The sequence below is a fragment of the Acanthaster planci genome, linkage group LG02 (genome assembly GCF_054643075.1).
Source record: "Acanthaster planci isolate LZ-2023a linkage group LG02, COTS_SCS, whole genome shotgun sequence".
Classification (NCBI taxonomy): domain Eukaryota; kingdom Metazoa; phylum Echinodermata; class Asteroidea; order Valvatida; family Acanthasteridae; genus Acanthaster; species Acanthaster planci.
The window spans coordinates 7202852-7229684 of NC_141778.1; the positions used below are offsets into that span (position 1 = coordinate 7202852).

General features: G+C 39.8%; 1 protein-coding gene across 4 annotated transcripts in view; it reads left to right on the forward strand.

Annotated features, from left to right (window-relative positions):
- LOC110986708 (RNA-binding protein 38-like) overlaps nucleotides 1–26833 on the forward strand; it is a 53959-nt gene that overhangs the window by 16895 nt on the left and 10231 nt on the right. For 2 of the 4 annotated variants that reach the window (XM_022248828.2, XM_022248827.2), the window contains exon 4: nucleotides 12596–12649. The exons of the other annotated variants lie outside the window; for them this stretch is intronic. In XM_022248828.2, the coding sequence (XP_022104520.1) occupies nucleotides 12596–12649 (54 nt within the window). The remainder of the gene's footprint in view (nucleotides 1–12595; nucleotides 12650–26833) is intronic. 4 annotated transcript variants of the gene reach the window in all.

The window sequence follows — 26833 nt, forward strand, 5'->3', positions numbered from 1 at the left end:
GAGGAGAATGGGCTGAATGTCATCATGTAATGTCAAGTGTACATGTAAATACAGCGCTGAAGGTCTTGATGATGTTGCCATGCTACATGTAGTAACATGAAGAGAAGACACGGCCTGTCAGTGATAGAAAATTGGCGTTTAGTCTGGATGCTTCCCTTTTGCTTTCGAAACCTTGAGGAATAGAAGAAAGCCACTGTTATGATGGAAAGTTAAATTAAGACCATTGGGCTTTCCTTGCTCATAAAATTTCGTTCTGTGGAAAGTTGCAATATTTTAATAATTTTTATATTTGGTCAAATCAACAAACATGCTCCTTTGAAATGAAAACGTAAGATGTTTGCTGAATGGATGAGATAAACTTGACAATACAAATTCTTGATAAAAATACCCAATATTTCAAAAGTTGCTCTGTGCGAATGTAATCAAATAAACCAGACTGCCACATGCAACCAAGCGGTCTACACAGCTCCGTTGCCTTCATGGTCTGTCTTTGAAGAAAAAATATTGGCAATGATGACAAATTAATGCATCCATGTTGAGTTTGCAATGCCGAAAGATATTTCCACATGGACAGGCAACTGTCTTTACGGTACCGTCTGCGTGTCATGTGATGCACTATTCCAGGCAATAATGGCGAAGCTCCTACGTTGATTGTAGGTCATTACAAATACCTACAGCTGCACCATAATTTAGGATGACCTGCAAAAATGACTAACGACCTACTCTGTTGATAATAACATTTCTTCCGTCTTGTACCATTAATCTTAAACCTGTCAGGCCTCCAGAAACAAAAGTGATTTTAATAACACCAATTAACAACGGACATGTTTAAGGTCAGAGTTTAGACAGCGCAGTATATTTGCATCAGCGTATGCAATTCAGGACAGAGACCGTGGTGTGTGATTTATCCTGTCTGTCTTATGAAACGGTGGTGTTGTTTTCGTGTTCAAGTTTACTCTTTAAAATTATGCAACTTGTGGGTGTGAGAATGTGACCTGATTTTTCTAAATCAATGCCTCCAGTCCTTTGCGGTTTTTGTGCTCACTGTTTTGTTCGTCTCCCCTGTCTGTTCTCTTTATTCTGTTGTGTCAATGAGTACTGAACAATTCAGCTTTTTGAGCTGTCCGTCGTTCCCAAATGACCACAAACATACCCTTTCTTATTTGAGCATAGATGATCTGAGTGCTTTAAAATATGGTTCAGAAATTTGGCATATAAGGAAAATTGAAAACACTATTTTGCGTAGGCATGCAACTGTTCGCACAGTGCTTTCTCTAAAGCGAGTGTAAGTTCAGAGATAAACCTGTCACATACCCAAATGAGCCTTTTGCCATAGGATTATACAGCTCAGTCATAGACATTTTGTCATACATTTAGAATCAGTGCATTTTTTTCAATAAGACAAAAGTGTTGGGTGATTTCAACAGTCCCAATGTATGCTTATTATATTCAATGTAGCCATGTTCTCGATTCATGCCTTTCAAATAAGTCCAAAGTCATGATGAAAATGCATAGAGTCTGTGTACATATTGGTCAGACTGATCTCGCAAACAAAAATCTTCCAATCCAAAGGTTGTAACTATGTGAATACGTTGTGTTGGGATCCTGTTAATGATTGGATAATGTATGACTAACCTTTACAATAACCCATATAACAGCAGTACTACTGCATATAGACAGACCTACAGATTTATTTGAATGAAATTGATGTTGACTTATGTGGCTTCTTTTAAAAGACTTCAAAATCAGAAGTACATTGCCCTCCAATAGCATTGGTCTAATGTGGAACAGTATTTCAGAAAACTGGCACTTTACTCCCCTTTCGTTTGGCTTTGAAAACCTTCTTGTAAGTTTTTATTTTGTCATTGCCTTAAGAGTTACAGAAGCATGAGTTAATGGATCTTCTATAAACATGTGAATTGATACCAGTCAATTGTTGTAATGGCCACCAGTGTGTTTCATTTCATTTGAAATTCATGGCATACCACTGGAGGAATTTGGGAAGTGGTCATTTAGCTGTGGATGCAATGCGAACCTGAATTGTCTTCTGTCATGCAGTATTTTTGTCTAACTTACCAGTTTGTTGCCAAGGCGGGCCTGGAGTGCCAGTGTTATTTTTCTGCTGTTTATCAGCAACCACAGATTAGCTTTATGTGCCCAACTTTTGTCCACCCTGTGATAACCCACATTTTGATCTCATGGCACTCTCCGCGGTCTGGAGAGCGCCCCTGTTTGGGTCACTCGGACTTTCTTTGTCCGTCAACTTCAAATGAGAATGTCGCCGCTCATATTGGCACTTGAACTCTTGCAGAGAGCCTCATCTTTTGGAGACCATTCCAGTGACTACTGTCTTTGTTAGGGATTTGTATCATCTGCTTTGAAACTTTGTGGCATTTTTAGGATCAATGGATGAATCAAGTGAGCATTTAATAATTTGTAAGTGGCAGTCTGCCAGTCCACATCCTGAGAGGAATGACCTGATGAGTGGTGAATAAATCAAGTCTGCATTTGCGTGATTGTCAGAAATTAAAAGGTATGATTACACTTCATTCAGTCAAAATAAAGAATTACATAAATTATTTACACGACAGTCATTTCAAATAATTGAATCCTAGCCCAGAACTTAAGCCAGGTTTCAGGACAAGGCTAAAGATAACATCCAACAAGGAACAGCCAAGCCAGACTCTTAAGGAAATAATTTGGGGATGCTTTCCAGAGATCATCACAACAGAGTCACACTGAGACCCTTAAGAATAGGTATGCACTCGTGCAAGTCTCACTTCCAAACAACATGTCAGTGATGATTTGGCAGTTTTCAGAAATCTTTTTGCGAGGTGTTTGTTCAAACTTCAGCTGCCCCTGTCACTTGTCGGTTTTCCTCAGTTACCTTGCTGAAGACAACTCTTCACAATCAGCCTTATTTTTTTCTCTCAGCACTTGTAAGTTTCTCTCATTTCATGAACAGTACTGTCACGGCTTGTATATGGATGAGGTCACGTTGTTCAATGTCCCCAACATATGCTCACAAATAGGTGAGAGTCGTTTTTTTTTTCATTTGAAGGATATTTAAAGTTAATTACACTCTTTAAGGTCAAGATTTAAAGAATTTCATACAAGCATCAAAATCATGCCTCACATAGATTTTCCCAGTGTATCAAAGTTTAGCTTTGACTACAGAAGATCTTAAATGGCATGTCTTACATCAACCATCGTCATCATATGCCGTGTTCCCTGGAGGCATGACATCTCTATCCTTGGTCTTCATGTGAAGGTACCTGTTTATTTTTAGTTTATCTGTCTGCCAGGCATTTGCACCAACAGCAGCATTTATGTGATAAAAACACATCTGCCAGAGGATCATTATATCAAGTCGTATCCTTACCTCTGTTTGGTGGCTTTTGTAATTCCTTGATTGGGGTGAGCATGCAGCCCACTAAACCATTGGATTGTTGTCATGCAGATGTAGTGTAGCCAACACTCAATTGGGCATCTTGCCTTCTGCATCCTGTATCCCACACAATGCTTGTGTCCCTAATAGCATAATGTTTGATAAATCCAATGTTATATCCAACCCCCATGGCATTCTCTGTCAAAAAAGTCTTTTCACAGGCCATGTACAATGAATATATTGTTTTCTTGGCCAGAAGCAATTTGTTCTGATAACTCACAAGCTCGTAGAAGTTTGTAGTGCTGATTCAGTTATAGCTTAGCATAGAGAAATCTGTCAGTCAATCTTACCATTTTCCTTATGTATAAAAAAGGTACTGATCATAAAGTTCTACATCATTTTTCTTCAAATAATTTTTACTACTATAATATTTGCAGTTTGTAGGCTAATTGAATTCTGTAAAAAGTCAGATGTGGGCCAGTCTGACAACACAAGCACACTTTGCTCAACCTCGTGTTTATTGCTGCGTATATAGGTCTCTCGATCTGTAGACTAATGATCAGCCTTTCACAGAGCATAATGTTGGAAGACTGCACCTGAATGTCCACATACTCCACATGTGAAACATGAATCATGTCAAATGCGTCTCGCACGTTGACAGACATTTGTTGAACATATTACTTTAAAGGCTCAGTCCAACAGGTTCCTTCATTTTGAGCTGGTGTCTATGAGGTGCAGATGTTTATATGTATTGCATCACAATTGCCTGGTTTTTTGTAGTATCTTCCTCGCCCATGATAGACCTCAATGATGGACATCTTTTGCATATGTAATTCCCAGTGTTAGGACTTTGATAATGATACAATTACAAATATACTATAGCGCGTATTTGCTGTGTTTACAGTGTCACTTCTTTCCAGACCTTTTTCTTTCAATAATAAACAATTTCATCAAATTCTCTCCGAAGTATATTTAACATGTCATCTCCCCCATTTAACACCATATCTCAGTTGTGTTTCTTGAAAGTATTGTAATTTTTTTGAATCAAAAGATAAGCTCACCAGCATGCAAAATACAGCTTGGAATTTGAAGGAATGTTTCGCCTGGGGCTATACGTCCGCCTAGCAAAAGTGCCAGCTTGATTTTTATCTCATCAAGAGCATGTCTGTTATCACCTTGCCTGCTGATTGGCTGAATCAAGCTGCCAATTAGCTTCATCAGAGATCCTCTCTTGCCATCAGAAAAGATTATCTTCATGCTTGTTAGCCTAAAAGGCGTATCCAGTTGTAAACAGCCATGCTCCCTATTTCATCTTCACTGATACATGAATCTAACACTATTTTTTTCTTGTAAACTTTGACAAAGTGGCACAAACTATGATTAAATTTTGTGTTCTAGTTTATATACATGTATCCAAATGTGGTGATGTCGTGCACCGTGTGTTTCAAGCTCTGACTGAGTTATTCACAAGTCATTGATGAAAGCAAACCACAGTGTGAAAATTGCCACTTTAAAAAAAAGGTACTTTTGAAGAGTTTCAATAAGACTGCTGTCTCTTTAATGCTGATCTTCAAAGATCATTCCCACCTGGTACAAAACAAAATTTGCCAATGATGATGAGAAAACCATGCGGGGCGTCGATTTGCTGTCATTGAAAATATGCACGCATCGCACATGCTGGATATCTCATCCGCTCATAGATGTCAGAGAAATTGGATCAAATATTTCTTTTAACATTTTCAAAGGGCATACGGTCATACCAAGCATCCAGTTTGCTTCGGTTTGTTTAAAAAAATCCTTGCTGTCTGGCTGGGTGTTTTTCATAAAGGCAATGTACAAATTGCTCTGCCAGTTTGATTTGGCCATCGGTTGACTATTGTTCATCGAATTAGATTCAGAAAAGCCACTGCCAGTGGCCATGTAACTGCACTTCCCTTCTCTGTTTCACCCAACAGTCCATATTACAGATTTTGGTTTGATAACCTTAATCCATCTTGCTGCTATTCCAACAACCGACCCCTCACCCCAGGGGCCTTGGTAAGACCCAAGGATTGATATATCACACTAGACACGGCACACGACTCTCATAATGCCTCCACCAATGGGGAGCCCCCTCTTGCCCCAGATGGACCCTCGGGGCATGTTAACTCTCACACTTTGGTGTTGACCTTGGTGAAAAAGCATTTATTAAAGGAGTACCAATGCCATGGATGCATGTCCCCTACTTAATAAGGAATTGTCAGGATCTGTATGAGGATATGAGATTGTTGCATGCTCATTTCTTTAGATTATACTTTCTATAAGTATTCATGTACAAACAGTGAGTTTGAAATTCATTGGTACACATGAACTTTTTTGAAAGAAAAACCTGTTCTTTTTTCAAGAAATCTGCATGTTTATAATGCTTTATTCAATTTGTGTGTGCTCACAAGGTTGCACATGTTTTTCTTTTAACTGAAATGAGGCCTCTGACTATTCAATAAACAGTTATTTTTGAGTAGTACAAATTTACATATTTTATGCATGAAAGGGCCGTCTTCATTATCAAATTCGACAAGGAAACTCCTTGTGACTGAAGAATTTGTCTAATCATGTGTATGGTCTGAATACAGAATGAAGCTCTTTGTCCTATGATCCAAGTTTCCACATGGTGACTAATCAAGCAAGTGTATCTGATTTCTTTTGTACTAGCAGCAAGCTTTCACTTCAAATCTCTAGAGCCTTGTAATAGTGGTCAGATTTAGCCTATAGTTTACTCCAGTTGTGTGATAACCAAAGATGTATGATATTACTAGGTGTAATGTGATTGGTGTGTTTTGTAGGTGTGTGTGTATATATTGCTGTTTGTTTCATCTGTGAGTAGCACTTAATGGAGTTGCTACTTTTGCTCAGTCTTTCCTTTGGTGTAGCTGTCTTTTCCGTTCAAGCATATTTTTTGCTTGAGGTCTTTTTTGTCAAAACTCCTCCTCAACATTTGCAAGTACGTTGGATCATTTAAAAGCTGCCTCTATCTGCACATGTCTGTTCAACTCTGGGAAATGTGCACTTTACAAAGTTTGATTTTTACCACAAGTAAGTTTTACCTCTTACCTGAAAAGTACGTTAACAAATTGCAACTACCCACCTACAAGGAGTCCCAGTAAACGTGTTTAACTTTCTTCAAGCATGAAGCATGACATCTACACAGAAAAAATTTAAAAAAACCACAGAAATGTATGTTCTTAGTAGGAGGTTGTGAGTTCTTTCCTAAACAAAAATCACCCTCATTGTGAGTCACAAACTTGCAAGCTCCTTTAATATGTTTAAGTTATGCATTATGTTTTAATAGGCCAGGCTGAGTGACCATGGATGGGCAGGGCCATGCAACCCACTTGGGTAGACCTTTCCTGGATCCTGGTCTGGGTCACTTGATGCTGATGGACCTGACAACTGGAAACTTACCCTCTGGGTATTGGTCACCAACTTAAATCTTGTTTTTACATTCATCACAAGGACGTTCAGAGATGTTTGAAGCATGAAAAAGATGGGATAGCCCATGGTTTGCCTTGATTTGTTTAATAGAAGATTTAGAGGCTTTTATAGAAGTCAAATCATGGTCCAATTACTATGCTTTTACCAACTTTGACTGTTGGTTACATGATAATTGCAGATGTTTTCATCTCACCCCTCATATTCTTGACCGATTATATGTATTAACATCATTTAGGAATTAATGACAGCATATCTTAAAGATGTTGAAGGAGTTTTAAAGTTTCTGCAGGATTTGTAATTTCTTTGCTTTTTGTTTTATAAAAAGGTTTTTGAGGCTGTGTTTTGTATGGAATATGAACAAAATCAGAAAAACTGGCAGAAAGGTTGGCTTGGCATGTGTGGCAGTGAATTCTTCCATATTACACGCTGTCTGCATTAGTGGCAAATGCACTGGGGCATTGCTTGACGCTGTGATAGCAGTAACAGCTGAAGATTAGTGCCGCAATGTTTTGTTTTAGGGCCAGGGAAGATACTTTTGGAAGGATGCTATGCTGGTTGATGCCCACAGCAGCTGTCCGTAACTTATCCTAATGCTAGGAGTCAGATGTTGCGTGCCCCCTCTCCTCCCAGATAAAGAAACTATGGGCTTTGTGTATGTGGTGTCAAGGTGCATGACAGCATACTTTACGTCATACTATCATGGTAATTGTACCTGCCTCCAATATGTCTATGCACATGCAGGGATAGATTATTCTGTGTTATGAGCTTTGAACATACTTTTGAAATTCTTAAGAACTGTCCATCTTGAAACATTTTTTAAAATTAAGCAATATCGATTTCCATTTAGGGTATATTTTTTTCATAATTTTTGCATGGCCTGATATTGTTCGCTCGTTTGTTTTTTTCTCCATCTACATTGTGTTTACTGAGAAAAACTGTAAAGTTGTCATTCTCAACATTAGTTTCCTTAGTTCTCTGATTTAGGTATAGCTTTATTCTAAATAAAAGTGTTGAACCTGAAGTATGAGTTAATTAATATGAAAATGCATTCAGGTCTACATGAGCACTGTGCTTGTGTCCATGAAATTCAGAGCATTCTTAATTTAGATGGGAAATCATTTCCTTTCGTGTTGTCACTCAAAGCATTAGCAACAGGGTGTGTTATCAAACATGGAAATGAAAATGCACTACCTTATCAATGAGCACATAAGCCAGCCAAAGAGACAGATGAAGGTCACTCCAAATATTTGAACGGTTTCATGTCATACTGACTGGAGACCGAATGGTCTGCTAATGACAAGTGTACATTTGGCGTGCACAAGCAACCAAAACGTGTCATTAGACAAGATGAAGGCTGAAATTGACCCGAACATAACCTCTCAAAGCCTCACAGAAGAAGCTGGTATCGTAGCTGTTAGGGTGGTATAGCAATGGCATGCATATCATCAGCTCGAGCTTTATAGTACACACTTGCATTCCCATTACATGGGTTCGTAGACAAGGGAAGAATTTGTGAGGCACACAGAGGATGAGTGTACATTATGCATACAGTCATTAACATGAACCCCGTTATGTACAAGTCTATGGTTGAGACAAACCAACCCAATCGTTTATTTATAAAATGTCAGATGCCTCCTGTTGATGCATTGCCAATAGTTTTGTGGTTGTGCAGAGAAGTCACGTACCAGATGAACATGTGTGGTGTGCTTACATTATTTATGCGGCCCTGTGGCTTCAAGTGTTTACCTAGACATTGAGTCACTGTGTCTGGTTACCCCAAGTTTTGAGTTTTTGAGTTACTTAATGAAGATCTTTCAAGCAGAAAAACTCAGAACTCAGTTTCAGATACCGTTCATTATTGCCAGCAAGAGGTAACACAGATAGCATAGATATATATGGATCCATGCTGACAAAGCAAAGCAGTCCATTGGATCCTTGAGCATAGTGTAAGGAGCTTTTGCCCAAAAGAGTATCAATGGCGATTCTATTCACAATTGGCAGTTTTGTTGAAGAACAGAACAGTGAGAATAAATTCCCTTGGATTCCATGCATTCACAAAGAAAATACATGGTCAGGCAGTCCTTTATATACCATTGCAGCTGCAAGACTATATCGGAGAAGGATTACTTGGTTAAGTAATGCACATTCTGAGTCACCTAGTCATGGGTGCGATACTGGTATGTCAGGATTTTCCAGGATGTCCAAATGTAAGAGGCTCAATCATCCAATTTTGCTCTTGTTTTAGCTCTTTGTGCAAAAAATGTAACAGTGACACAGTCATAGCTTTTCTGGAAAGAGCTTGTCACTTTTTGACTAGTCATAGTATTTTATTGTTGCCATGGTTACAACCCATCTGCTGGATGGATATTTCCTTTTTTTCTTCTTCTTCCCCATTCTTACACCTTACTTTGGGTGCCATTCGATTATGACTCACTTATTTTGGAGAAATTTTGTTCCATTGGTTAAACAGCATTTTCAAGGACTCATTATCACTGACCATGTGACCAGTTTGGTATGCTTGCTGCTCTTTGGAAGTAATCCAACTAGCGCTCGGACTTTGGAATGGTTTGTGGGTGAATACCAAAATAGAAAAAGGTTTGGGGAATTAGGCAATGAAAGTTTGTCCTGTCTTAGCTGTGAAGTTTATTTGTCAAATTTTGTCGCAACAATTATGCCACATGCACCACTACATGGGAAATTCAAAACCACATTTGACTGCCGTGGCATACACCCAACTAACATGGTTTTTATTATGTCAGCATTTCTTTGTCAAATGTTGCGTGCATCTGTCACTTGCGTGCCGCCCCCTCATGTTCTGGAAAAAAAGTCTGGGTTATTTTCTTTTGACCTGCCTCCATTTTGCAAAACATCCACCTTGCATGCTCCTTGCACAATTGATCCTCAGAAAGGAGGCGTGGTAATGCTCACGTTAGTGACCAGGGGTTTGTGAGAGGAGGTACAGGCTAAGGTTGCAGTGAGGGAATTCACATCACACCTCGTTAATTGGGTTCATGTGCCACCGAGCGTAGCAGTCATATGGCTGTAATTGTTAAAGACAGGGGCAGGTTCATTGCTTGGGTAAAGCCTTGCGTTGGACGGTTCAGTGATAGTTATCTTGACACCACATACTATTTCATTTGAAATCACGACAGTAGTTATGGGGATGGGTTGTCTGGATTGCACATGTTAACCGTGAAAGGGATGTCTTGTGTTTAGAGCCTTGAAAACTTAACTACGTGTAGAGAGCCCTTGCTCTAGTACGTAAAGGGCTTGTGCAACGTGATTTTTTATTGCAATCCTCATGCACCTTTGTGTCCCAGTTAACCTTACTTCAATTTTTGTGTCACCATTTAAAGAGCATTTTGGTGCCTTTCTTAGTTTCTATGTCAATTTCCATATTCTGAAGAGTGCCATTTTCAAATCACCATAATTTCCTTTGGAGAATTCTTAGTAGGCTATACTACCCTCAAAATAATAATAAAAAGACTTGACACACATTCCAATGATCCACAAAATCATCAGTGAAAAGTAAGTATCTAAATTGCCTACCATGCATTATGGTGTATTACATTATTTTGGACAAAAGGTTGCCAGTGATGCCTGAATTGCCTGAAACTGCATCACATTAATTTCTAAATCTTGAAAAGTGTGTCAGTCTAGATTTACATTTGTAAAGTTTCCAATTTTTGTGTTTCATTGTGGATGCCACCAGTTTGAAACTGTTAATAGAAATCGTAATGACAGGTAAACATCTATCAGTGTTCCCATAGAATGGTCTGTGATCCCAATGAACCTTTGATGTTATCACAAAGGTTAAATTTTATTTGCCTTCCTGCTGTTACGATTGCATGCTGGCAGGAGTTAGCCTCTATTTTTTTACCTAAAATGGTTGGGATTTGGTTCAGCTACTGTCCTTGCGGTAAAGACGCCATAGGCTTAACCTTCGGAATCATGTTGTGTTCATTAGATATTCACACTGGAACTCACCAACCTGTCTTTGAAGAAGCTAACTGTATCATCACTATGAGTTCTCTGCATAACAGAGGTACTATTTAAACCGTCACTGTTAATGACGGATCCTTAAGCTCTGTTTCTGTTGAGCTCCCCTGTTTGGGCATATCCTGTTGTGCATGCTGGAAGTCTATGTGGGTTTGTGCACATTCTGCTGAAAAATTAACTGCCCACATTATAGCCCTTTTCACACCAGTCTGGACTTACCTGGGTAATTGACTACCCGGGTAGTTGTTCATACCCCGGGTAGAAACTTACATGCAACATGTCCCAACTTGCTCAAGTGAGAGTATAAGTCACACAGCACCTTTTGCAGTTCACAGCTTTTTAAATTCATGCTGTGAACACCAATTCAAGAAGAAAAATAAGACACTTTCAATGTTACAGTGGAAGTGATCATTAATGGGACCAACTGAGGAAAACCTGCATGACTATTGACAGACTGAAGAACACTATCCCCGCATCACTTTCTAAGCTTATTCCTTCATTGTTAAGAGATGAGGGATGCCGCTTTGTCAGTCTGTACTAGTCTAGGCATGTTTGTTGAGAGCCTTGTCATAAGAGCTCTGCTTACAGCAGCATTTGTTAAAGGAGTACCCCAATTAACAAACCAGTTGCCAAAATGTCCCTGTTGGTTGAAGTGGCCTCACACTGGTGGCTTTTGAAACTCACCCTGTAATTACTAGGGTGGGTCCATAGTTAGCCGACAAAGCCTGCTACGTACTGTTTGAGGTATTTACATAGTGGCCGACAAAGTCTGCCAGGTACTGTTTGAGGTATTTACATAGTGGTTCTTGTGTCTTCCGAATGGAGATGCCTCTCAGAGAAGTATTAGGCTTGCGATCCTAGTCCGCAGGGCTCTGCTAGTACTTGTTTCGTGTCCCCTTGGAGGCTACTTACTCATTCAGAGCTTCTGCTTTTGGCAGAGATGGAGCCTCACAACTTATAAGCATGTTTGACATGTTGTTTCTGGGCTTGCTGATGTAGGGCCTCTCTCATATTTGTGGGTGCATAGTTCGTTTGGAGGACAGGTTGTTCTTGAGGGATGTAACTGGGTATTTGGGGAGATGGTGATGTCAAGAGGCATCTTGAGCAGATGACTGTTGGTACACCTTGGCGATTATGATCTTTGCACCAGGAAGTCTACAACTTCACAGCAGACAGTCCAATTGCATACATGTCAACTTTAGCCCATCTATGGCAATGTCCCTAAAGCCTGTCTGTATCTCATCTTGAATTCTTGGATCTCTCTTATGAAGTGTGCCGTTAAGTACTTGTTACTGGTTTCACACTTTACCTCCATCACAAACAACAACAAATAGATTGCCTCCAAATGAGGTCCAACACCCATGATGTAGTACGGCCTTTTTGCTGCCCTGATTGCATAAGATGTCCCTATTATGGTTGTAATCTTCGCCTTCACCCAGGTGTTAACTGCCTGTATAAAGCGGAAGTGTGCCTCCAGTTTGGGTGTGAAACTCAGGTGTTGGTGGTGTGCCCTAGGCCACCAATTCTCTGTTACGTTTAATTGAGTTGTTGCAGTGCAAGACAGGACTCGTTTCTCAAATGCTCACAAACAAAAGGAGGAGAATTCCCCTCCCCTGTTTATGCCTTTTTTTAGCTCTTCCTTGGTGGCTGTTTAACCTCATACATTCAACCTAATGTCCATACACCCCTTATCCCACCGATATACAATCTTTAGAGAAATTCTTGTCTGTTTTGTAGGAATGGTACTATTTACTATGATGACATAGCTACAAAGGCACAGGGACAAGGAAGGTATGTACAATTATATATCTTCCTTTTATGAATCCCATGATCCCAATGAGTTCTTTTCATGTTCATTAACATCTCTAATTCTTGTAGATTTCTTCCACACTTTGCCAATAACGCTGCTAAAGTCCATCAGTCACAAATTCAGTTTCATTGGTTGAAAGTTTATAGCAGATACTTTGCACACCAGCAATTTTCCTTACACTTGAATAATTAAGAATATGGCCGCATGGCTTGTTGGATGGCCTATAGTTTGGCTGAAACAGTACTCCACAAACATTGTTCAGTGCGGATTAGTTGTGCACATGACAATAAATAGTTATACATTGAGGCATTCCACTGCCTCTTATTATTTGATGAATATAAAACTTGTTACTGTGCATTAGCAAAAGGTGTTAGTTGATCTTCCCACTTTCTCACTTCTACTCTCATTATACTCACTTTTTTCATCTTTACTGACAAACCCACTTATCTTCCCGTTAATCCATTCAATTACCCCTCTCATAATTTCTCAAGGAACAAGTTCAGCCAAATTTCAACCAAACAGGTTTTACCTTTCCAGTTTTACCCCTTTTCACCACTTCTTCTCCGCTACCCTATCATGTGGCACGCCCTTTTAAACTACTCACTTTTAAGTGTTACCTTAGCTGTGGTGTTACCCATCCTGTACTTCTTACTAATAACTCCCCTTCCTTCATATTCACTTTCCCATGAGTTTTCCCAACACACTTTATTACGTGAAGTTGTGATCATTTAGGAAAGAGTCACTGCCAATTAGTGACATAAAGTTGATTATAGATTTCCTGTTACCCTGTAATCGCAGTGGTATTTTCCTTGAAAAAAATCAAAAGCCAAATTCATATTTTATTGCAAACTGTTCTTATTGACCTATGAGTGGACTTTGAAACAGCTCTTTACAGGATCTCCCAAAGTTGTCTAATGGTTTGCATACATACATACATAGATAAAGGTCTGTGCTCCTGTCGAATGTTTCAAGAGACCAAGCTTCTATATGTGCAGAGGCCCTTGTTACATGCTTGCAGGCACACCCACTTCATGTGAAGTACACCTTCCCCTAAATTGGCGGACAATGCCAGCGGGCCCCACTCGAATAACCCGCTTATTGGGGTGCAGAGTCTCTCATATTTTAAGCACTCTCTACTTCAATACTACTTCGCAGTCCCTCAAACTTGAGAATCTAGGGATGAAATATAGGGCTCCTTGTGCAGGGTTGGGGTGGTACGGTGCTACTGCACTTTTGTGGCATTGGGACCGGTTACAAGTTAATTTTTTATGTACACTGCCAAATTGAAAAGGCCTCCTGTAAATAACTAGCTGTGAGAGCTGTCAGTTTTGTACCGAGCAACCAGTGTTTGCATTTGAGGTTCATTTTTATTTGGGATGAATTCTATTTACTTTCTTGTATTTTTTGTTTGAAGTAGCTTTTTTATTGGTGTTTTTAGTTTACTTTTCGTCATTTGCTGTACTTCAAATCTATTGGGGGAGCTTTCTCATTGGGCCCCGTTTTTGTGAATTGAAATTGCTAACTAATCTGCATCACTGAAGGATTACCAGATCATGTTTGTTGGGCACATTGCATTCAGTGGTCAAGTGCATTCGATAAAATTTCATTTTAAATGAGAGTGCACCAAGTAGATGGAACTGTTTCTAGACACTCTCCTGCAAAATGAAGAATAAAGGGGAGCAATATCAAGCTGCTGGCTACTAGTTGGCAAACAACCATTGTTAAGCATGCAAACAGCAGGGTCTAGCAGTGACCACACACTGCTCTAGAAAGGAACCTGGGTTTGGCAGTCACTCTTAGCCAACACAGTGGCAAATATTAGCTTTAGGTTCAACGTTTGATTTCACCAGCCGCTGCATGCATTGTTGACTGGCCCCGCCATGGTCCCCCCGCTGCCCACCCCTGCTTTCTGTAAAAACGTTTCAACTCTGTTCATCAACAATGGGCTTTGTAGATTTTTTGGTCTATTTTGTTCAACTAAACTACTTCCACTGGTTCCATTATGGACATTTGATTAGCGGGATTTTGGCAGTCCAACGTGGCACTGAATCCACCAATGAAAACATGGTTTTAAATACCCGAGTATTGAGCACTCTTCTTAAGCTGTTATTTTAGCCACCGCTGCAGACTTTTGTGGCTCATTTGTATTAATGGCCATTTCCACTCCGGTTACTTTAACTTTCTTTCCCTTTTCTATTTAGGGTCAACAGAGGGCACTAACATTTCCATACTAATTTTGGTTGAATTTTTTTGGAGAGGCAAGGACGGGAATAGCGTTAACCTTGTCAGGTAACGCAAAGGTCATAATCCAAACTTACCTATATTCAGTTGCATTATAATCAACGTATAGATCTTGATTAGCTCTCTAAGTTCAAATCTAAAGAGACACATTTGCCCAACCTAATGCTACAGGAGTAACTTGGAAGATCTGAGTCACAACTCTCCAGAAATGCTTTAAAAAGTCAAGTTATGTTCATCTTTACCGAGAGCTCTCAGAAACACTCTATATTCAGTGTTCACTGGCTTAATTGTGAACTGTACAGCGTCACAGGCTTTTCTCTAAAGTGGTGCAGCATGCCAGATTTGCCTTGATGGAATGGATGTTGTCTTTTAGAGCTGACAAGATAAAAGCCTCCATGCAGTCTTGCCTTGGTCTTGTAATAACATCCCCCTTGGGTTCCACATGGGTGGTACACATCATTATTGTTTTAACAAGTCCCTTTGTAAATGTCACTCCCCAGCAGCTTGGACATGTAATATATATAGGCTGTATTCCTTTTCACTCAAAAGGATCAATTTAAGCATAGTTCGACTTTGGCTGATAAAACATATCATCTACTCCCAAAGAAATAAGAAAGAAGATGGAAAGTGGCTATGTGCATGATTAGCCTATTATTAGTCATTGCACCTTGTAATAGCCTCACATAAGTTTCAGTGATGGTCCCCCCTTTTCTCATTGGTATACTCCCTAATTTGATCAAAAAGCTGTAGGTTCAAAGTCATCCTGCATTCCCATAATTCTTGCTTCTCTCTGGCACTTGACACAGTTAGAAAGGCTTGACAGGACACTAGAATGTTTAAGGATATAATGAATGGATGTGTCCCAGCCATGCCTTGGTTCTGTGTTTCATGGCAAGGGAGAAAGAAACTATTATCAGGCGATGCTGTAGCACTCAAATTTGTAGCACTCAAATTTGTAGCACTCAAATTTGTAGCACTCAAATTTGTAGCACTCAAATTTGTAGCACTCAAATTTGTAACACTCAAATTTGTAGCACTCAAATTTGTAACACTCAAATTTGTAGCACTCAAATTTGTAACACTCAAATTTGTAGCACTCAAATTTGTAGCACTCAAATTTGTACTGTCACGTTTCTGCTCATTCTTCTACACTAATTTCTGTACTCAATTATATGAGTGCAATGTAAAATGTACCTGACTGCATTGTATTTTAGTACTCAAGGTTGTACTTCAAAGTAGTATTCATATGAATATTTGGCCTCTTTTTCTGGTACTCATATACTCGTACTCACTGAAATATACTCACGATTACAATTCTGTTATGAGACCCAGTTACATGCAGTGCACCCTGCAGTTTACATGTAGGTGTGCTCATGCAAAGTATTATTATGAGCATCTTGCTGTCCTTACTGTGTGCCCAGTGCAATACCATACACACCAACAAGGCCTTTGCCATATTTGGGTGGGGCTTTGCTTGGGCATTGCACACAGATAAAAAACTGTTTTCCTTTAGGCTTTATAGCACGAAACATTGTTGTGACAACTGCACAAAACAGTTCTGTAACATTTCTTAAAAGATAACTTTATATAAACACCCCAGGCTGGTTTACCGCCATGGAAGGGATACATTTTTTTCATTATACCATAAAAGTAATAATTAAGTTCACTTTAGTGTGTGGCAATGGGAGTATAAATTTTGCCCACTGAGAATTTATATCTCACAACGGAATGCCACAACTGCACTGATGTACCCTTTTTTGCTGTAATCTTGATCTGCATTCCAATTGCAACTAATTGAATAAGCAGTAAGTTCATTGTCTGTAATGTCTTATGCGTGGTGTTAATTGTTAGACCAAGGAATAACCTAATCCACTTATCATCTTGCTTTTCTCGTTTTGCAAATAAAATTAAATTTAGGATTCAAGCAAAACAGTGTATTATGTCACTCCACGTAGTCAGTTTGAAAGCAGTTTTCCGGGTTGGTATGATAGTTACTGCATGTACCTTGGCCAGTAATGGCTGACATTTTGAGGGGGTTTCTCATAAACAGGTATCAAACAAAACTGTATGTGGACTTGAGCGTTGCATGACAACGTCCTATTTATCATGCCTGTGATACATTGGACTGATGACGTTTTTACTGCATGGCATGCATTTATTGAAATCTGACCCCAATAAAAAAATTGAGTTGGGATTAGTTTTTCCCCAGCTCCTGTGTCTGGAAATTAAAATTGCGGGAAGTTAAATCCATAGTAACTCTCAGAGGTACTGGAGCATGGATTGGATAACATCAAATACTTGTCATTTTTTGTTTATATTCCTGATTGAATCTTTTGCAACAGGTGTTTCTGATGACTAATATGGCATAATTTTCAGACATTCTCTAGTGACACACTAAATACTTCAGACTTTTCTCAATTTATTAGTTAGCTGCCAATGCTCAAGGTTGCGGCGTTGCCAAAATAATTTGTAGGAAAACACATTTCTTTTCTTGTTTGCAAAGTTGGAATTGGCCTCTTGCCCCTCATTCAAATGAAACATTCCTTGCCCAAGAAACCCACTTGGGATTGACAAGGTCCAAATACTCCATGTACAGTATGTTGAATAAAACTGAAGAGGAATGAATTCCGAACAAAATAGCTACTTGCTTTGCGACAAACACCTGCAATGTGCAAGTTAGTCTGTACATGTTTACCAGTGCCAACTATAATGCTGTGGTGAGTGGGATGTCACTGGTTTCCATGGCACATTGCCTATTAACATGCAAGAACTGAGGTTGGGAAGTGACTCCCTAGAGCACTTTTAATGACTCTGATTGCCATGAGCAGGTAGGCCTAGCCCCTGCTCAATCATGCCATGGTAGTATAATTACCTACATGCATTAGTTGTCATTCTCCATTAAGAGAAAAGAGGCACATTCCTTGTCAAGATGATTTTGCAGTTTTGCACCAGAGTCAACATTTCTCTGTGAAATTACCCTTTTTAGGATTATAGAACACACACATGAATGTTACAGGCTGTGACAAGCAGGTGTAATATATATGATTTTAGCCCTATTAAATATTGACCGTCTTGTCGTGGCTGGCACAATGCTATCATCTGGTACACTGTTTTGGGTTCTAGGTTATGTTCAATACTGGGTAGACTTTGCCTTATTGGCCCTTAAAAAGTGGCGATAAACCCACAAACACCAATTAAGTGCTGTAAAAGCTGGCCAGCGCGGTGATGTGTCCTTTGATGCAGTTCTTTGCCTGGACTTTTATGTGCCATTAAGCCTCAGATTTCACACAAAATGTGTTGATACTATTTTCAGGTAATTGGTCTGCATACTTTGTGGGGAATTGGGAAATTTAAGGGGACTTGCATGAACAAAATTACCAGAGCTACATGCACGTGTGCATATTACCTCCGATAAACATGGTTATTTTAAGAGCCTGTACCTTACTCTTAATAGTAAACTTCTAAAGGGTGATACAGTGCAGTATCACCAACCTTTGAATTTAAAAGCCAACATGCTTTAACATGTTACACCCAGGGATTTTGGGTTGAGTTTCAAATCTGGTTTTATGAAATCCACCTGTACTCCTGTTATTGATTGGACATGGCTGAAAATCTTACAGGTAAACATAAGAAACTACCTGTGAATAGTTTGCCCATCAAATGTGGGCTGACATTTCAAAATATTTGGGTTCCACAGTGAGTAATGGTTGGTTTCATGTGTGATACTGATTGTTTTAATCAAGGTTTTAGTGGGTTCCTTCTCTCCTGGGTACAGCAATCATTGGAGGGCATGCAGGAGAGACACTGGCCATTTGCCAAATGCTCTAATTCCACAGTATGAAAAGAAAAACTGAAGTAGGCCATGTGAATCATTTATGTATCACTTCATCCACCTTGACCCGTACGTATGACCTCCCGAGGACTTTAGGGGTCATTGGAGGTCACGTAATCTTGTGTCAGCTGAGGAAAGTTCCTGCCTCCGTGCTGTCATTCCTTCATTTGTCATTGCACACCAGTCCCTGGGTATTGGCAGCTCACAATGCACAACAGCCATAAGGCCCCATCAAATCGCTAACTCGTAAATCGTCTTTTCCATAGATCATGGGGGACAAGCTCAAGAGTTCTTGGGTCCAAAAGTTGGCCATTTTCATATTTGATAATTGACATCAGGTATCGTAGTGCACATAGATCAGTTTGGCACTTTTTACTCTTTCTACTCATGTCCCACTACAGGTATGGAGTTTGTAAGCAAAATGTAAGGAATTGAGCAACACTCCTGGCATTTTTCTTCCAGTATTTCTTGAGTTTTATTTTTTTAACCGCACTGTTTTGATCCAGTACTCATATTTACTCTTGGTATTAAAGATGAACACTAATTTTGTACAATATTTGTAGGTCAGCCTTTACAAAAAAAATTCAAACAACCAAGCAAACCTGACGAAGTACATCTTCCCTTGTCCAATGCCTCGTTTGGATTCTTAGCGCTTCTGTTGTCTTATCCTTGACCGTGCAGCAGACTCAATGGCGACGTTGTCAGTGGTGTCTCTCTTCATATCAATGGGGATTAATACACATTTTGGTCATTATTCATGTGCATAGCACAGTTCGGTTTGTTTCAAGGGACTGATAGACTTGAGTCAAGTGTCATGATTAAACAGCTGTAAAACACATTGCGTGTTGGCTACCCGATAATATTTGCACTGAATATAAATGAGTCTGTGCTGGATAAATTTGGGCTTATCTTAATCTCATCTACACCAATCATTTTCCCATTATACCTGGGTTTGTAAATTGCCCTGTAAGGACATTGATTAATCAGACCTGTATGTTAAAGGTCGTGCCTCTGCAAACAGAACTCAATTGGCTGCGGCATTAGGGATCTAGTTTATCGTTATCGTTTTGTTTCTGTCGTTGCTCGGCCCCCTTGTTTCAGTATCTTTGCCCCTGTCTATGTTTGTGTTTTTGAGGCCCCCAACTGTTTTGCCTCTGCCTTTGCTAGTGAATTGATAGATTTATTTGTTATTATCTAATGTCTGTGGAAATGGTGGTAGATTCCACTTTATATCCCAAGAGCACAGATGTACACCTTTTCTCTAGATGTTGTCAGGTGTCAGACTATGGTTAGACAGAGTAGTTTTTTTTTTTCTTTTGATCCTCAAACAACTTTTGCAATGACAGCTTGTTAAACAAAAAGAAATTCATTCGTCCCAGTCTTTTTCGGCTGAGGTATTTTTCTTTATCTGGCCCGACAGTAATGCATGCTTAATATTGACAGTTCTGCCCCCAACTGTTGCTGTCTTTTAGCAACGGAATTGAAGCAAGCAGTGGCTCTGTGCATCTCTTTATGAATGTGCCGCAAGATTACACTTGTTGTCAGCACCATGCTTGAAAGTTTTCTTTCTGCCATTGGAAGATCAGGGAGGGAGGCAAAAGAACCAAAGTGTCTCCTTCCCCACCCCAACCCCCCAAAAAAGGCAAAACATTTTTTTGTATGCACTTTTGAAATACTAAACTAGCTCATTATGGTATTTAACCAAGATCCAAGATGTTTAGCATCCACACATGAATTGTGGAGTTTGTTGCTTTTATTCAGGCTATTGTGCAAAAAGAATTGTGTTGCTGTGCAGCTTGTGTCATTTCATTTTCTTTTTCGAAGTCTGATGGAAGGTCTGCCTCGAGCTGAGCATGGCAAAGAACCGCTGAAATCAGAGTGTTGTTCTGTGTACTAGTTGGACCTTAAACCTGTACACCAAGCAGAAAATAGGGATGCAAATGCCAGACTTCAAGTGGACCCTCTTGCCCATGTTTACCACGTTGTTGATTGTGAATATGCCGTTGCCAGGCACTTTGCTGGGCTCTGAACTCGCAGACGCTAGAACCATTTCTATGTCTGTCACGGGTTGATTTTTTTTTCTGCTCAAGTCTCATATCGAAACTATTTGAGGGTAAATTTCCATGTATTGATTAATATAAGGTTCAGTTATATGTCATGACTCAGTATTTCATGGTGATTCATTCAAATCCCATGAGGGCGCTCTGATACATTTGCAGAATGACATTTGGAATTGAAATATAAATAACACTTCCAAAAAGAACGAAGCATTAATTTCCCAAACTGCAGCAGTTTTGGGCATAGCGATTTGGCCATGGTGAAAATACAGTGTACCTCCAAGATTTCCAGTGGTCCAAATAGGCCTAGGTGGTATTTTGTCTATTTGTCTGTTGTGGGTAGTTTGTTTGGGTTGGTTATGGGCTAATGGATGTCCTGACTATGATGTCTATAATAGGCCAGTGATTAGTCCAATCCAGTCTCCTTATCTTGTTAAGTGCTTTCATCACCTAGGGGCTCTAACTTTCTTTTCATTGAGGAACTGTCACTCTTGATTTGTCCTTTGATTTGTCCACGGTGTCAGAGCCTAATTAGGTAGGACCTAACCCCAGCCCTTGTGTGAATAAGTCTACCATCAGACCACAGTGGATTCAATCACAATATTACATACAGAAATGTGACTTTCTAGTTTTCTACGCATTGGTTTTAGTGTGCATTTTAAGTAGGTCTCCCATAGGACAGTCAATTTACAAACTGGGCTGGGATCCTAAGCCTAACTTGGGTCAGGGCTGTTGATTGTCAGTTGCTTTCCTGTTTGCCATTCACATATCAGTTGTTTGTTGATTGTTGGTCTGTCGTTGCCTACTGTGTTTGCTAAATGTAAGCCTAATTCACAGGGCAGAGGAGGGACTCGGTGAACCCCATGGATTCTTACAGAGATCATTTACTCTGTGATTGTGAACAAATATCCCATTCCTTCCCACAGTGTAGTTCCCCTGGCTTGAATTGAACACTACACAGATTCCACAGTGTCTTGGTCTTTGGGATTATCTTCTGCCCCTGTTTGCACCAGGTTGTGGCACTTTGTGTGATCAGACATTACGAAGGCACACTTTCAGCCATTAGCATGTCAGCTCCAAAGTGTGTCTTCTGTATTTATTATGTTTGGCATACATGCAGTAATATTTGATTAATCAAATTCATTCCTGTTCAATTTCTTCTCCCCCAGTGGTCAACCATCCTAACTGCCCTCCGATGCCTTGTTATGCACAGTGCAACACAAAGTCATTAAATTGCACATTGAAAATAACTTTCACTACTTTTGCCTATGGACCAAGAAAACTTCATACAAACTTCAGTTCTCTAGGTCAGCTTACTGTCAGAAAAGGCCTCATTGCAGAAACCCTTCGTCTCTCAAATTTAGTCAACTTTGCATCCAGGACAAGTGGCGAGTGGGAAAAATGATTTCTTGGCCATTCTCTGAAGAGGGGAATTGGAAGTCAGGGATTGAAGAATTTAAATTTGTGTCAGGGGCCTGTCCTGTTATGTAATATTTGTCAGGACTTTGGATTAGGCTGAACCTCATAAAGGTCTGTGATTGAATCGGTTTTAATACCGGAGAAGTGGTAGGTTTTGGATATATGTTATAACTTATATACTTCTCAGAAAATGGTCATTGAACTGGATTAAGGCCAGACATGAAACATTGGAATGCATACTCAGCTCTGTCTAAAGAGACCTGAACTGGTGAACCCCCACCTTGGCATGGGGCCACAAGGTGCTTAACATGCACGTGCAGCTGGTCATCAAATACAGTTGGATTTGGACAGAAAGTGGTTGAGGCTAGTCCGTAAAAATCAAAATGCAGCCTGCATGTTTTGTGCATTAACTTGTGCATGATGTGCAGTATTTGGTCAAAGTTGCTGCCACGTTTGAGGTGGAATGGTGAAGTGGGACTATATAGGAGTCCCCATGGTCCCAACCGACTCCCCATCCCGATTGGGAAGTTATTTCCTGACATTCCTAAGACTGAAAGTCTTGCTTTAAAACCCTCCCATGCAAAGATGCATTCTCATCACAGTTGTCCTATCAGTCAAAATCAGTCAGGTGACATATGACGTGACTATGTACTGTACAGGGGAAATGGAAGAAATTTTTGACTGTTTCTGACAGTCACAGAAAAAGGAGGGTTATAAAGGAGAAGAAGCCACCTGCTACTACACACATAATAGCAATCACATAATAGTTGGCATTTTCAGATAAAGCAGTGTAGCAGCTCGAGTAGAATCCATTCACGCATTTGGGCTTAAGTGCTCTGGTTTGCCCTTTATTCACTGTACCTTATTGAAAAGGCTTACTGCCCATGGGGTATACGTGCATTTAAATATAATCATCCTTGTTTCCCTTCTGATCTGTGTTCAGCAGCAGTAGATCAGAACTATTGGCAGCCATGCCTTGAACCCTCATTTGTCTGGATTCAGACTAGATCCATCCAGTCCTTCGAGGACTCACCCAGGTCAATGACTGGCATAAAAAACCTACACCTTATATAATTTCCTGCAACCTGTTAAAGAGTTTTTCTCTCCTTATTCTTCCCAGAGTCTTGGGCTAAATCCCTGTGCATGATCCCATAGTTATCTTGGTTTGTTGCTTGTGAAAGGCAAAGAGAAGGGGTGTTGTGAATACGGAAATACCCCGGTTTGGTATAACTTTTTTGAGTCATGCTCCATACTTGCTTACCAAACGGGCCAAGTACATAAATAAAGTGATGGATCAAGTTTTGTCTCACTGAGTCAAGTATTTGTTGTTTCAATCATTCTGTATTTTCCTTTTTTTTTAATCACTTCGGAAATTACTCTTTAGCTTTTCGTCTGGTGGCCTGCCATAGTCTACAGGCTGTGCCTAAGCAAAATAACAGGACTGTCCCCTAGCAGAGAGGTGTATTGGACACACCTGTTGCTTTATATTTGATGGTATGGTATCACTCTGCTAGTCCAGACAGTTCATGAATTCTCAACAGTTGCAGTCTTAAATAATGTCCGGTAGTCTTTTGGTTAAACACTTTGTTCCCAGTCCTCTTATTTGTCACATCAGCAAACTTCTTTCTCTTTTTCTGTTTTTTCTTTGCCAAAAGTGCCAGTCTCCTAATCCCTCAGTTGTTTGCCTCCTCTGTCCTCCTTTCAGATACCATTTTGCTTGATTAAGTGCAACACCTTGTAAATAAAGCACCTGGATCTTTGTCGAGGCATATTTACCAAATGGTTACTGGTCTTTTTACAGTGCTGAGGAAAAAAGTGTTGGAATGTGGTAGTCATTGTTTATCGAGCTGGCTGTTTCGGTCCAAATCCAGAACGTGTCTGTTAATAAAAAAGGGCAAACTTTGCAGCATTGTAGAGATATAGTGTTGAATTGGAGTGTAATGGAACTCTGATGTCTTTACATGTATATGTGTACCCAATTGCGGGGTTTCAAGTATTACTGAAGAGGCGAGTTTAGAGGCAAATGACTGTGGGTTAAAAATTCCTTCAATTTGTCCAACTTGTTTTTCTCCTCATCCTTTCATGGTCTACCTTTCTTTAGTCCATTTATTTTTGCTTTAAGTGCTGACCCCACAGCCTAAAAAATGGTTGCACCCAATTTTAGTTTAACCCAAATTTTTATTTTGGGCCTGAACAGTTGAGCTGTGATGATGCAGTTGGTTTTGTTTGGCCATCCCAAATGGTACAATTTGATTCTAACAGCTGCACATCAGAGTCATACTAGGGTCAATTCTTACTGCTCGGAGCTTCCAAAAGTCACTTTTGGTAGCATTTTCAGAAACTCATGAGATATAGTGACTTTCAACAAGGGTAAGAGCGTGTGCCTGACAAGCTCTGAAGCCCAGGGCAGCTTCTGCAATTCCCACACAGAATTAGAGGGAATTTTTTTCTTCTCTGAATGATCAATTTTCTGGCTTGACCGAAACCTAGTTTTTGCACGTAGGCAGTTTTCATGCATGGAGAGTTCCACCTCAGGTATCTCTGTGCTGTCGCTTCTTTGACTTGAGAACAATACACCCTAGGCCATGCTTACAACAGGTGCGCTTTCAAAAGAAAAAAATTGACATAGTTATATGTATATTGTTCTAGCTGCTATTGAGTCAGAAGAATGCTCCAGAAACTATATCTTTTTTTTTACATTTGGCTTGTTTTGGGGTTTGTTTCTTTGAGATTTTTCAGCTTCTAATCTTCCAGCTTGACAGAGTTGTGTTTCTCTAGTTTGAGTGCCAGATCCTCCTACCATAATTAACCTTAGAGCAGGGTGGGATTCTTTGACGTCATGCTTGGCTGCCCATTGGCATTTATCCCCTTGCAAAACTCTTTCAGGCCCATTTGCCGAGGGGAGTTTGGGAACACCTGGGGGGCCACACAACAATTCACCATATCCTCCTCTGAAAAAAAGTCTCTGGATTGAATACACTTTACTTAACTCACAAAGAAATCAAATTAACTACTTCTTTCATGAAGAGAGCGTAGATTTCACTCAAGTTTGTCCAAATGGATGAGGCTAGTGCACCAGCCACTGAGGCCTCACAACATTTCCCCAATTTACGAAGTCATTACCCTTTTTATGTTCCACATGGGATAACTAGCACACTATTCGGTCTTGAAGAAAACATCATAGTACTATATCCACACTGCTTCATGCCCCAATTAATTTTATACACGTCAGCCATTTTAAGCATTATGAATTTTAACTGGGATATGTTTGCCTTGTGCTGTCATATTCTTTGATCTCGATCTCAGTGATAGGGATCTGTTTGGGCAGGAAGGACAGCCAGGTAGTTGATAGAAATCTTACCAATGTGGCCAGTGCTAGCATAGCGTAATTCATCTGTTTAGCTTCTGTTTTTTCTCTAAAGAAAAACCACCAATTACACTTGAAATTTCCAAATCCAGATCTTCAATGCATTTCCTTTTGACTAAAGAAATTCAAATGCAGTTATGCAAGGGGCTGACATTGCTTTACTGCCAAGCTAGTATAGTAATGTTCAAAAGGGGCGCCATTTCAAATCAGGTCAGACATGGTGATCACGGTCCTGATATGGTACACATGTGTCCATGGCTGTTAGTGGCTCAGGTTAAGAAATGCTTTGTCCGCATATTTTGTTTAATTTTTGATTAAAATCAATTGTGCTTAGCCCATATATCCTGTAAAATAATGTCTAGCCTGTTTAGCCACTTTCCATCATTCACCATTGGCCTGCTTGGATCTGCAGGGCTCTACAGTTGTAGATCAGCACTGCATCATTCGAACCATCATAGGAAAACTAAGTTGAACATCTTGTAGGGCCTACAAATGTTTCCTATGTTTGCTAGATTGTATATCATTCACTCCAGTAAGAGAAGTTTCATTCAGTCTGGCAATGAAAAGATTCGGTCAATGAAAGTTTCAGTGCATCTTTTTTCTTTCTACTTTGCCAGGCTGATGGCAAGCGGTGTGTAAAAAAATGGCACATTCAGCAACTTCTTAACTTTCAAAGAGACTAATGCTCTCCAAATTGTAGAGCAATATGGAGTTCAGTTAGTCATGGTTGGTTGTGCATAAAGATAATATAGTACAGGGGCACTCACAAAATGTTGACAAGCCAGTTAAGCACAAGAAAAGAAAAACCCAATTTACAGCTCAGAAAAAGGACTTATAAGCAGTGTTCTTATTATTAGACATTTGTGGAGCACAGGCATGCAGAGTTGGGTTATTTGTCGCAAATCGTCCAGTTTTTTGCTTTGTTGCACTGGGCACGTTTTGGTAACACTTTGCTATTGTCCAGAGTTGTATTCAGATGTACAAGGCCACAACACCTTGCTTAGTACCAATTTTGTGGCGGCACCCTTCAAAGGGGGCTCTCAACTGAACTGTCAGGCTACTCAGTATCTGAAAGTCTGATGTCAGAAGTCAGTAAAATTGCTGCCCCCCAAAAAAAATTTCACTTGAGCAGCAAAAGGCAGTTGGGTGCAATACTTCATTTTCTATCAACCAACCAATTATGAAGTGCTTGTAATGGGACAGTTCTAACCGACCCCTTTTTCACACTTGCATGTTATTGTCAAGTTCA